The 11,748-nt window shown below is 43.8% G+C and overlaps 1 protein-coding gene across 2 annotated transcripts in view; it reads right to left on the bottom strand.

Annotated features, from left to right (window-relative positions):
• Nucleotides 1-2,832: 2,832 nt before the first annotated feature.
• The window catches only part of LOC145344462 (tetraspanin-32-like), a 73,990-nt gene continuing 65,074 nt past the window's right edge, over nucleotides 2,833-11,748 (bottom strand). For both annotated transcript variants that reach the window (XM_080191606.1, XM_080191607.1), the window contains one exon: nucleotides 2,833-5,283. In XM_080191606.1, the coding sequence (XP_080047732.1) occupies nucleotides 5,185-5,283 (99 nt within the window). In that variant the 3' untranslated portion in view covers nucleotides 2,833-5,184. The remainder of the gene's footprint in view (nucleotides 5,284-11,748) is intronic.

The raw sequence follows: 11,748 nt of genomic DNA, 5'->3' as shown, positions 1-11,748 counted from the left end.
CTTCCACATCCAGGATTAGATGATGCCTTGTATGTACAGATGAATGCAATGTATGTTTCTCATTTACAAGAATGTAGCCAGAACTGGAAAATTGCAACAATGAGGAAAAATTGGATTTGCTTTCCTTGGAATAGAGGAGGCGGAGGGGAAATTTGATTGTGATGTTCAAGTTTATAAGTATGGACGGGAAGGATCTGTTTAGCAGAGAGATCAGTGATTGGGGGGCAGAAGGATTAGAGGGAGATGAGGAAAACCTTTTCAGTCAGAGGGTGAAATGGATCTGAAATTCAGGGGCTAAAATAATAGTCTAGGCAAAACCCCTCAACTCATTTCAATGGTGTCTGGAAATGCACCTGGACTCCTGAAGTTCCAGAGGTACGGACCAAATGCTGGAAAAAGATATTAGCCTGGGGATTGATTTTCAGGCTGACTGAAACACAATGGGCAATGGCCTCCTTCTATGCCATACATTTATTTGAAAAGGAGGAATGTGCAGGGATGTGGGGAGAGGACAGGGGAGTGACAGTATGTGAATTGCTCCTTTGGAATGCCAGCATTGACATGATGGGCTCAATGGCCTTCTTCTGTGCTGTTATAATTCTACCTGGAGTGTGGCATACCTACACAATAAACACAGATTTCACACACAACACCAGATTACTATTGGGTAGATGCAGCTTATCAGCAGGATAGTAGACTTACTTAGTACTTAACCAGAACTGCCTTTGGTCTAAAGCAACTACATTTTGACACAATACAATATGCTCCTGGCCTACTGGGCCCAACAATTTAGGCCAAGTCTCGACAGTTCTCTCTTTCTAATCATTTTGGTGGGCAGCTGGCTGACAGGATATATATCAGGCCCAACTCTTATAAATTGGTTAAGGTCTCCTACATAGATCTCTGGGCATCAAGCTCTTTTCTCAGATAGTTTACTGTCCCCTGTGCATCAAGATCACAAATTAATTATTCAATGTGGCCAGCAACTAACACTCCTTTTTCCTCTCACTAACAATAGCGGCAGTGTTAGAGGGTGTCACACCTCTACACAGCTTATGGCTTCCCAAGAGCTCATTGATTCCACCAGTGTTGCTATTTTGGGTTTGTGCACAATTTATGTTCTTCACTTCATCAATATCCAGCTGTTACGTGACTGTCAGTGCAGAATAATTCAACTCAATACTTGTTTCTCTGGGAGCTCCCACAATGCTTTCAATTAACTGTGCTACCTTTATTTGAAGGGAAGGTCTTGCTAGTTGTTTTGCTCTGCCCATTAGGCTCTCTTACCAGTGTCATGTTGAGGCTGAAAATTCTGTTTGGGGGGCTGTTTATTTGTTATGAGGCTAAATGTTCTGTTTCGGTGGTGTTTAAATCACGTTTCCTTCCTGCACAACGTTATTAGGTCCTATTTGTACCTGCATATTCTGCCTGTCTGGTGCTGTATTTTAAATCTTTCCTGTATTAGTATGCATTTAATCACCTCTACAGGATTGTATTTGGATTTCTTACCTATATCATTCTGCATTTGGACTTTATATCTGTATAATGCTCTTTTTAGTCTCTTCCATGCTGCAGTGCTATCTCTGATTATACTGCTGTCTGCCTGTTGTATCTGCCTAAAAAATACTGGTGTTATATTTTGCCAATCTGCCTATATGGTGGTGTTTCAGTCAGTTTTGTGTTGTGTTGGTGCATTCATCAAAACCATGGAGACGTTTCAATATTACCAGCTTTTATTCATCAGATTTACACAACAAAAATCTTGTTGAAGAAATAGCCTTCATGTCTTCTACGTATCTTGTATCAGCCTTGGTTTATGCTTGTTTTCACTGGCTGTGTGGTCAAGCCCCACTTTAGAGATGAGATTCATTCAGCCAGTGCAATCCCAAGAGGCTGTCTGTGCTACACAGTGTAAGATTCCATTCTTCGATGAGATATTAAATCAAAGCACTGCCCACCTTTCTTAAAGTGAACTTTAAAGACTTCATGAGAGATAATGTATGAAAAAGATCAGGATAGCTGTATTGGATAACTATTATTACTCAACCAACACTGGCAAAAATCAGTTATCCAGTCATTTATCTTATTGTAGTTTGTGGGATTTTGCTTTGTGCAACTTGGTTGCTGTGTTTGCCTACATAACCCCAGTGATTACACTTCTAAGATACCCCAGTGGTTTGTAGTGTTTTGGAATGCCCTCAGGATATCAAATGTGTCATATTACATTCTTTCTTACTGAGCATCCAGAAACCTATACCCCTTGCATTATGTCTGAAAGCTGCATGGATGCAAAATGTAGAGTGACAACTGATTATTCTGCATATATTTCACAGTTGGGCTAAGAAATTTGTAAATTTATAGTACCTGGAGGTGTTTAACTGATAAGAATTTCTACAGGCAGTATGATCTGAGGTCCATACAAATCCACATTCCATCAAGAGTCATCGACATATAAGAACATAAGAACATAAGAAATAGGAGCAGGAGTAGGCCATCTAGCCCTTCGAGCCTGCCCCGCCATTCAATAAGATCATGGCTGATCTGTCGTGGCTCAGTTCCACTTTCCCGCCCTCTCCCCATAACCCTTAATCCCCTCTCTTATCAAGAACCCATCAACCCGCTTCTTAAAAATATTTAGCGAGGCAGCCTCCACCACTTCAACGGGCAGAGAATTCCAGAGATTCACCACCCTTTGAGTGAAGAAGTTCCTCCTCAACTCCGTTCTAAACCGCCTCCCCTTTATCTTGAGGCTGTGCCCCCTAGTCCTACTGTCTTTTTTGAGCGGGAAGAGTCTCTCCACCTCTATCCTAAGTCATACCTTAAGCATGGAAGTTATGAAAGTCATCAGGAACTAAGGCTGATGCCTTCTTTTTGCGGGAGATTGCTCATTGGTGGTGATTTAACCTGAGGGTCACTGCACCTCAAGCGAGAAACAAGGTTAATAAGGTGGGCCTTCATGAGTAACCTCAGCTGGTACAGGAATTGAACCCGCGCTGTTGGTGTCCTTCTGCATCATGAACCATCTGTCCACCAACTGAGCTAATCAACCCCTATTAGGAGTCATTGAATAATGATCAAGGCTGTGTAGCCTACCTGATTTTGTCCTCCTTAGCCTCAGGGAGCTGAGGTTAATTGGGGCATCAAAACAACTGTCCCTAGTTCGAATCAGCTGTCAACACAGGGAATGAATGAATCCTAGGACGCGGCAGGCCTGTGTTGCTCAGCATCACGCCAGGTGGACCATTACTCAATGAGCCAGCAAGGGTTTGTACCAAGTGCTTAAGTGTAACAAACAGACACTCACTGCAGTAAAGTCCATCTGAAGGAGTTGAGAACATCACATAATTCATCCTTTCATTGGTGGAGGCAGTATCATACAGAAGTTGTATTGTTTATTAAACATTGGGACCATTCATCTGTCAATCATGTCATCTTGCTGCCTGTGTGTGTGAGTCACACAGTGGGTACCAAACAGTGAAATTGTTTTAATTTTGGAATGAGCAGAACTTAACACTTCAGGGCAAGTCTACTGCTAATTTGTGGATGTATGTGATAGAAGGGATGCTCTGATATAACAATTACTTCAATCAAAGGCAGGTTGGAGCATTACTGCTTGGTGAGCGTGTGCTAGGCCAAGTGAGATGCAATAGTACGAGAATAAGACTAAAATGACACTTTAATGGGTCAACAGTCAGAATGCATCAGGATAATAGAAGTGGGTTAAAAAAGTGGTTTGTTGAGACATTATGACACATAGCATGTATTGAAAAAAGAGGAAGCTATAGTTACTTGGTCATGATAAAAATATCACATTGCAGACTGAAACTCTACATACATTGATTACTGAATCAGAACACTTCTCTTTAAAGAGGTCATATACCTGTGTTTGATTACTACCAAATTTTTGTCCACCGCAACATCAGTGGGTCTGCTTGCTTATGTTCCAAATTAACTCATAAATAAGAATTAAAAATTATGCCAGAGCACAGATAGCTGAGCCAATAGCAGTTTTCTCTCTCCAGCCCCTCACCCCGAACACATCAACCCAGCTGCTTCTTTCGGTGCCTAACACAATAGCCGTAATTCTCCGGCTCTTCACTCTGGCAGGATCTTTTGGTTCCACTGATGGTGCACCTCCACCATGGATTTCCCAGTGGCGTGGGATGGAGTCAATGGGAAATCCCAGAAGACCCTGCCACCAACAAATGCCGCACCACTCCCCACTGCGAGAAATACGCTGCGGAGTTCCAGAGAAATTCCCCCTCCCTCCGGCTCCTAATCCAACTGAACCCTTGCTCCTCTCAAGCCTAGATACTCCTTCCTTCCCGCCCTCAATCCCTCTCCTATACAAATCAATGCTTCCCCCCTCCAAATTAACCAGGGTGGAAGTACTGTCTATGAACCTAGATTGTTTTTCCCAGGAACAGGATCAACTGGGACAGGTGGCAGCCCATAGATTAGTCTTCCACATTTTCAATGGTGGAAACTCTAGGATAAGAGATCAAAATCTTACAATTAAAGATCTTACAATCAGGCATGCTGGAGAGAAGTTAAGATAAACTTCTTCACATGAAAGGTTGGAATCTCTCCCAAGAAAAGCAGTAGATGTTAGCTCAATTAATTTATGCTGAGAACACCAGGTTTTTGCTAGACAATGATAGAAAAGGATATTGAAACAAATACGTAGAGTTAAGGTATAGATCAGCTGTTATTTCATTGAATGACAGATCTCATTTAATGAGCAGACTAGAGAGGTTGAATGGTCTACTTATGTTCTTGTGTTTCCCAGCACCCCCACAACTTTCAGTAAGAAGAACTACTGAATTTATCAAATTCTGTTTTAAGTTCGTATGTTTTAAAAAATCTTACACAGTGGCAGCATTGTAGTATGACTGTACCTTGCTCCAACAGCATGACACAAGGAATAGCACTCTTTAAAACCAAGATCTGTCGGCATAATGCTGTGAAGGGTAGGCCCATGGTATTTGCTCGCCATAGATCTATGTGAAGTAGATATGCATTCATTTGCCTTCCTTAAGAATGAGAATGTAAGATACTTCAGTGTGAAGACAGTCTGAACTGTGTGAGGGGTGAAATCTTCCTCAGTGTCAGGACAGCTCATTTCACAGGGTGTTTCCTCCTCCCTGGCTAGCTCCTAGTTTCTGATTTCTGATTTCTCAGAACTCAATACTGCTTGTCCATCCTATATTTCCCTTTTGTGTACCAATCCTCGATCAAGCAACCAGCAAAGCAGAGGCAGGCAGTCAGGATGATTCCATAAACCTGGAGGGACAACAGATGCTAGCAGTTATTAACAACATTTAAAGATGAACTTTTTAAAAAAAGTTCCACCTTGTTTCCTTTCTGATTCCTAACCTCTTCACTGTTAATTCCAGTGCATGGTTTTAATGTTTCACCATAGTGAACAACTTGCCTCGAATTTCTTCTGCCACTGAAAACATTTGTATAACTGAACATCCATGTCTCCTTACTTCTTTTTAAAGGTTCACCAATTGGTTTCTATTTCCTTTTATTCTTTCTCCAAAATTGTATGACCTCATGGTTGATTGGTCGACCCAAGTTGGACACGGTGGGCTTGAGGAAGAGTTCTTGGAATGCTGCCGGGATAGTTTCCTTGAACAGTGTGTGACGGAACCGACGAGGGAGCGAGCTATCTTAGATCTGGTGTTATGTAACGAGGCAGGAAGAATTAGGGATCTTGTTGTGAGGGATCCTCTTGGGACGAGCGATCATTGTATGGTTGAGTTTTTGATGCAGATGCAGGATGAGAAAGTAGGGTCCCGGGCCTGTGTCCTCTGTTTGAACAGAGGGGAGTACGATAGGATGAGAGAGGAATTGGTGAATGTAGATTGGGGGCGCAGATTGGTCGGTAGGACGACTGAGGAACAGTGGAGGATCTTTAAGGAGACCTTTTTCGGTGCTCAGCAGAAATTTATTCCAATGGTAAAGAAGGAATGTAGGAGAAGGGATAATCAGCCATGGTTATCGAAGGAAACAAAGGAGAGTATTAAATTAAAAGCTGATGCGTTTAGAGTGGCTAAAAGTAGTGGGCGAGTAGAGGATTGGGAGAGGTTTAAAAATCAGCAAAGATTGACTAAGAAGATGATAAAGAAAGGAAGGATAGACTATGAAGCTAAACTAGCACTAAATATAAAAAAGGATAGTAAGAGTTTTTTTAAATATATAAAGAAGAGGAGGCTGGCTAGAGTGAATGTTGGACCCTTAGAGGATGAGAGGTGGGATTTCGTGGTGGGGGATGAGGAAATGGCTGAGGCCTTAAATAAGTTTTTTGCCTCGGTCTTCACGGAGGAGGACATGAATAGTTTGCCGGATATTAAAGATAGAAGGATGGTAGGAATTGAGGGCCTGAATGCGATTACTGTCACTAGAGAGGTAGTGCTTGATCGACTAGTGGGACTGATGGTGGACAAGTCCCCAGGACCGGATGGAATGCATCCCAGGGTTCTGAAGGAAATGGCAGAGATGATAGTAGATGCCTTAGTGATTATTTACCTAACTTCGCTGGATTCCGGGGAAGTGCCGGAAGATTGGAAAACGGCTAATGTTACGCCGCTGTTTAAAAAAGGTAGCAGGCAAAAGGCAGGGAATTATAGGCCGGTTAGTTTAATGTCTGTAGTTGGAAAAATGCTTGAATCTGTCATCAAAGAAGAAATAGCGAGGCACCTTGAGAAGAATTGTTTGATAGAGCAGACGCAGCGCGGATTCGTTAAGGGGAAGTTGTGTCTGACAAATTTATTGGATTTCTATGAGGATGTGACTAGTGCGGTAGACAGAGGGGAACCGGTGGATGTGGTGTTTCTTGATTTTCAAAAGGCGTTTGATAAGGTGCCTCACAAAAGGTTGCTTCAGAAGGTTAGGGGGCTTGGAGTTGGGGGTAAGGTGTTAGCGTGGATAAGAGGATTGGTTGCCTAATAGGAGGCAGAGAGTTGGTATCAATGTGTGCTATTCTGATTGGCGGTTGGTGACTAGTGGAGTGCCGCAGGGATCGGTGCTGGGGCCTCAACTATTTACCATTTATATAGATGATCTGGAGGAGGGAGCTGAGTGTAGGGTGTCGAAATTTGCTGATGACACGAAGATAAGTGGAAAAGCAAATTGTGCGGAGGGTGTGGAAAGTCTGCAGAGGGATCTAGATAGGCTGAGTGAGTGGGCGAGGACCTGGCAGATGGAGTACAATGTTAGCAAGTGTGAGGTTATCCACTTTGGCAGGAATAATAGTAGGAGGGATTACTATTTAAAGGGCAAAAAGCTGCAGCATGCTACGGTGCAGAGGGACCTGGGGGTCCTTGTGCATGAGTCGCAAAAACCCAGTCCGCAGGTGCAGCAGGTGATCAAGAAGGCGAATGGGACGCTGGCCTTTATAGCGAGGGGGATTGAATATAAAAGCAGGGAGGTCTTGCTGCAACTGTACAGGGCACTGGTGAGGCCACAGCTGGAGTACTGTGTGCAGTTTTGGTCGCCGCACTTGCGCAAGGATATTTTGGCCTTGGAGGGAGTGCAGAGGAGGTTCACTAGACTGATACTGGAGATGAGGGGGTTGAATTATGAAGAGAGTTTGAATAGACTAGGTCTGTACTCATTGGAGTTTAGAAGGATGAGGGGGGATCTTATGGAGGCGTATAAGATAATGAAGGGGATGGATAGGGTAGAGGTAGAGAGATTCTTCCCACTTAGAAAGGACAGTAGGACTAGAGGGCACAGCCTCGAGATAAGGGGGGGGGCAGTTTAGAACGGAGTTGAGGAGGAACTTCTTCACTCAAAGGGTCGTGAATCTCTGGAATTCTCTGCCCATTGAAGTGGAGGCTACCTCGCTAAATATATTTAAGACACGGGTAGATAGGTTTTTGGTAGGCAAGGGAATTAAGGGTTATGGGGAGAAAGCGGGAAAGTGGAACTGATCCACTTCAGATCAACCATGATCTTATTGAATGGTGGGGCAGGCTCGAAGGGCTAGATGGCCTACTCCTGCTCCTATTTCTTATGTTCTTGTGTTCATGGGGCATGATTTTCCTTAGTGTAGTGGGGCAGGAATTTTCAGTGGGAAATGAAAAATTCGAATTGCAACTGGCATAGAAACGTAGAAACAAGAAGCAGGAGTAGGCTATTGGCCTTTCGAGCCTGCTCCGCCATTCGGCCGGTTATGTTCTTCTCAGGCATTTTTTTGTGACACGATCAGCTTTACACCCTTCCCGGGCATGAGACTGATTTAAATATTCATTTAAGTCTGTTTAGCAAGCGTGGGACACTATTGTCTGAGCTCAATTGCCTTTCTGGTCTCGCCAGTGGAGGTTCTCACTGATGAGAATCACAGCTTGTCCCCACCAATATGATGGCCTTGCCACTGGGACCAGAAGCCATTGAGACCGCCCATGTGGTCGAAATGGGGGTGGGGACAATGTCCACAGGGCATTCCAGCCTGCCAGCCTGGCAGTGCCCACTGGGTATTGCCAAGGGGGTGGGGCCTCACATTGATGGTGGTTGGTGATCGGGGCTGTCTCTGAGGGAGTGCCTGAGGGAAGGGTGGCAATCAGGTGGGTCTGTGGGGGGTCTATAGCAGAGCTTTGTGGGGGATGCCTATGGGGGAGTGTCTGTGGGAATGGCTGTGGGATAGGGTGGGGGGTCAATGTCTGTCAGGGAGAGCAGTTGACAGATCACCAATATACTGTATACATTTGTACACAAGGTATGGGAGATCAGGGCGCATGCCTAGCTGTCTGCAACTGGCTTTCCCAGTGATCTTAGGTTACAGTCCCCCTTCTCTCACACCAGTTTGAAACCCACTACTGCCAAAATAATTTACAGAGTCTGAAAAAGCTGCATGGGGTAGCTCGCTGAAAAAAATCACCGGGTACCTCTGGCTTTCAGACTTCTGCGATACTTTGTATTTTTGGGGGGCGTTATTTCTGCTTCATGTCTCCAACATTAAATTTAATCTGACACATATAAGCCTGTCTCTGTTTCCCTAAAATCACTTATGCTTCTTTTCTACAATCAACCACTTCTCTATGTTTGTGTTTTCTGCAAATTTCGACAGTGTGCCTTCTGCTTCCAATCATAAATATCTTATAATGCTAAGGTGTGAATGATGGCCATTTGACCCATCATTCCTATGCCAGAATGAGAACAGTAATGGAACAAACACTAGCATCTAAGGAATATCAATATGTTTATTACTCTGTTTCTGTCCTCTAGCCAACCTGATGCCTTTTCTGATTGTGTTTATCTTAATTTTAAAACTGTGACACTCCATTAAACTACTAATCGATCTGCCCTCCTGTTAATCAACGGGCACTCAAATTCATGACCCAGTACCGTGATGTGCCTATAGTCTGCTTTCATGACAATATTCTGTTTCCCAATGACATGACCTTTCCAGCAAGCCCCCATTTGTGCTACTAGAGGCTGGATTTTACAAAGGGTGGGTTCTCTGCACTCCAATGTAAATTTTGTGGACAGCCCTCCTTCACTTAGTTGGCTTGCCCCACTTTAATATTTTTTGAGGAACATCCCTGTAATTGGAATTTTTTTGGGGAAAGCCACCATAATTAGAATGAGGTGGGACTTCTGTCCTTCTTCAGGGGGGATGTCTACCGCATGTCTACCTGCCAATCTGAGGCCAGCAATGTCAGGCAAGAGAGATGGCCATTGCCAGACTGCAGGAAAGTCAAGAAGGTGGCAGTCAGCAATGGACTTGGACATTGAGGTAAATCCAAGATCTCACTGGGGCCAGGCTGACAGGTCTCAGCAAGAGGGAGGAAGGTTGTGGGGTGCATATTGGACAGGAAAAGGAGAAGAGTGGCCGTGAAGAGGCAGAACTGTGGCAGGTGACTTCTGATTGACACACCTGTCTGGGAAGGAGTCCATATGACTTCTTCAGAGTTGATAAGGGGTAGAGATGATATAGTTGGGGGGAGGTTGTGGAGAAGGTGGGGCAGAGTAGGACTTCAGGGATAGCTGGGACCTCAGGAGAGATTGATAAAGATATTATGGGCACATGACAAAGGGAGTGTTAATGGTAGCATTAAGGACGAAAGAAGATGCTGATAGTTCAGCGAAAGTAAGATAGCAGAATATGACAATTGCTGGACAAAGGTCTGTACTTAGTGAAAGCAAAATGAAAGAACAAGTGACAGATAGCCTGATGGAGTGGGATGGGGGTGAGATATTAAGGGGTTAACATTGCATGCAACTAAGAACTTTTGAGTTGATTTCAAAATGACAAGCTTAAGACATCTGTGATTAACAAATGTATCCTTTAACAGTCCTCTTTCTTTCAACATAATGATGTTACAACCTTAGATATGGTTAACCTGACTAGAACAAAGGGTGTCTTGTGATTAGCTAGATTGCATGTGATCATAAGAATTGTAAAAGCTACATAAAGGGGGACTGTCCCATTATTCAGCGTGCCTTTGCTACCTGACTCCCAGCTCTGAATGGAAATTACATAGCAAAGGTTTGCCAGCTTACATATGTAAGAAAAACAAAGAGCTTTTGAATTGGACAGTGGCTGATGTTTGCCTTGGTACCAAGGATGGGAGAGTCTCACCATAAACAAACTTAACAGGGGGAGTTGATTTGGAACAAGTAAAGAAACAAGGGGGTCAAGATGGAGGTGAGAGTTCACAGTCTAAAGTTGTTAGACTCAATGTTGAGTCCAAAAGGCTGTAGCGTGCCTAATTGGAAGATGAGGTGCTGTTCCTTCAGTTTGTGTTGGGCTTCACTGGAACATTGCAGCAGGCTGAGGATATACATGTGAGCATGAGACCAGAATGATGAGATGAAATGGCAAGTGATTGGATCCTATTTGAGGACTGAATGAAGGTATTCCACAAAATGATCACTCAATCTGTCTTTAGTCTTCCCAATGTAGAGGAGATGGCATTGGGAGCAGCAAATACAGTAGGTCAAACTGAGGGATGTTGAGTGAATTGCTGATTCATTTGAAAGGAGTATTTGGTGCGTTGGACAGTGAGGGGAGGAGGTAAAGGGGCAGCTGTTGCACCTTCAACGTTTGCACAGGATAGGTAACAGATCTGTCCACATTCAGTCTACTGGTTCAACTACCCTATTAGTTCCTTCACCAACCCAAATAGAGTTGATAAGACTCACAAGATAGTGAAGATATGATTCAGTCACTGAGCATAGGGAAACCAGAAGGTGATTACATGGAAGTGGAGTCTGATATTGTGGAGCAGGAATTTTAGAAATGTCATTTTTTAGTTGTTAATGAATAAATGGCAATCTCATGGGTTTGGCAAGGCACTTATGGATGCATTGCTGTTCAGCAGATATAGGCAGCAAGATGGCATTGTTGTTAGCACTGCTGTCTCACAGTGCCAGGGACCCGGGTTCAATTCTAGCTTTGGGTGACTGTGTGGAGTTTGCACATTCTCCCCATGTCTGCGCAGGTTTCCTCCAATATTCCAGTTTCCTCCCACAGTCCAAAGATGTGCAGGTTGGGTGGATTGGCCATGCTAAATTGCCCCAAGATGTGTAGGTTAGATAGATTAGCCATTGCAAATGTGCAGGGATATTGGGATAGGATGGTAGGGGGGGTGGACCTGGGTAAGGTGATCTTTCAGAGAGTCGGTACATAATTGATGGGCAGAATGACCTTCTGCAATGATTTGAAAAAGAGATGTGGTAATTGGCTAACGTAACCATTGATTCTAATACCCATCCTTTGCCACACAATCAAGAAAG

The sequence above is a fragment of the Carcharhinus amblyrhynchos genome, chromosome 6, assembly GCF_965287045.1.
Source record: "Carcharhinus amblyrhynchos chromosome 6, sCarAmb.v2.hapA, whole genome shotgun sequence".
In the NCBI taxonomy this organism is placed as follows: Eukaryota; Metazoa; Chordata; class Chondrichthyes; order Carcharhiniformes; family Carcharhinidae; genus Carcharhinus; species Carcharhinus amblyrhynchos.
This window is presented reverse-complemented; position numbering and strand designations above follow the sequence as displayed.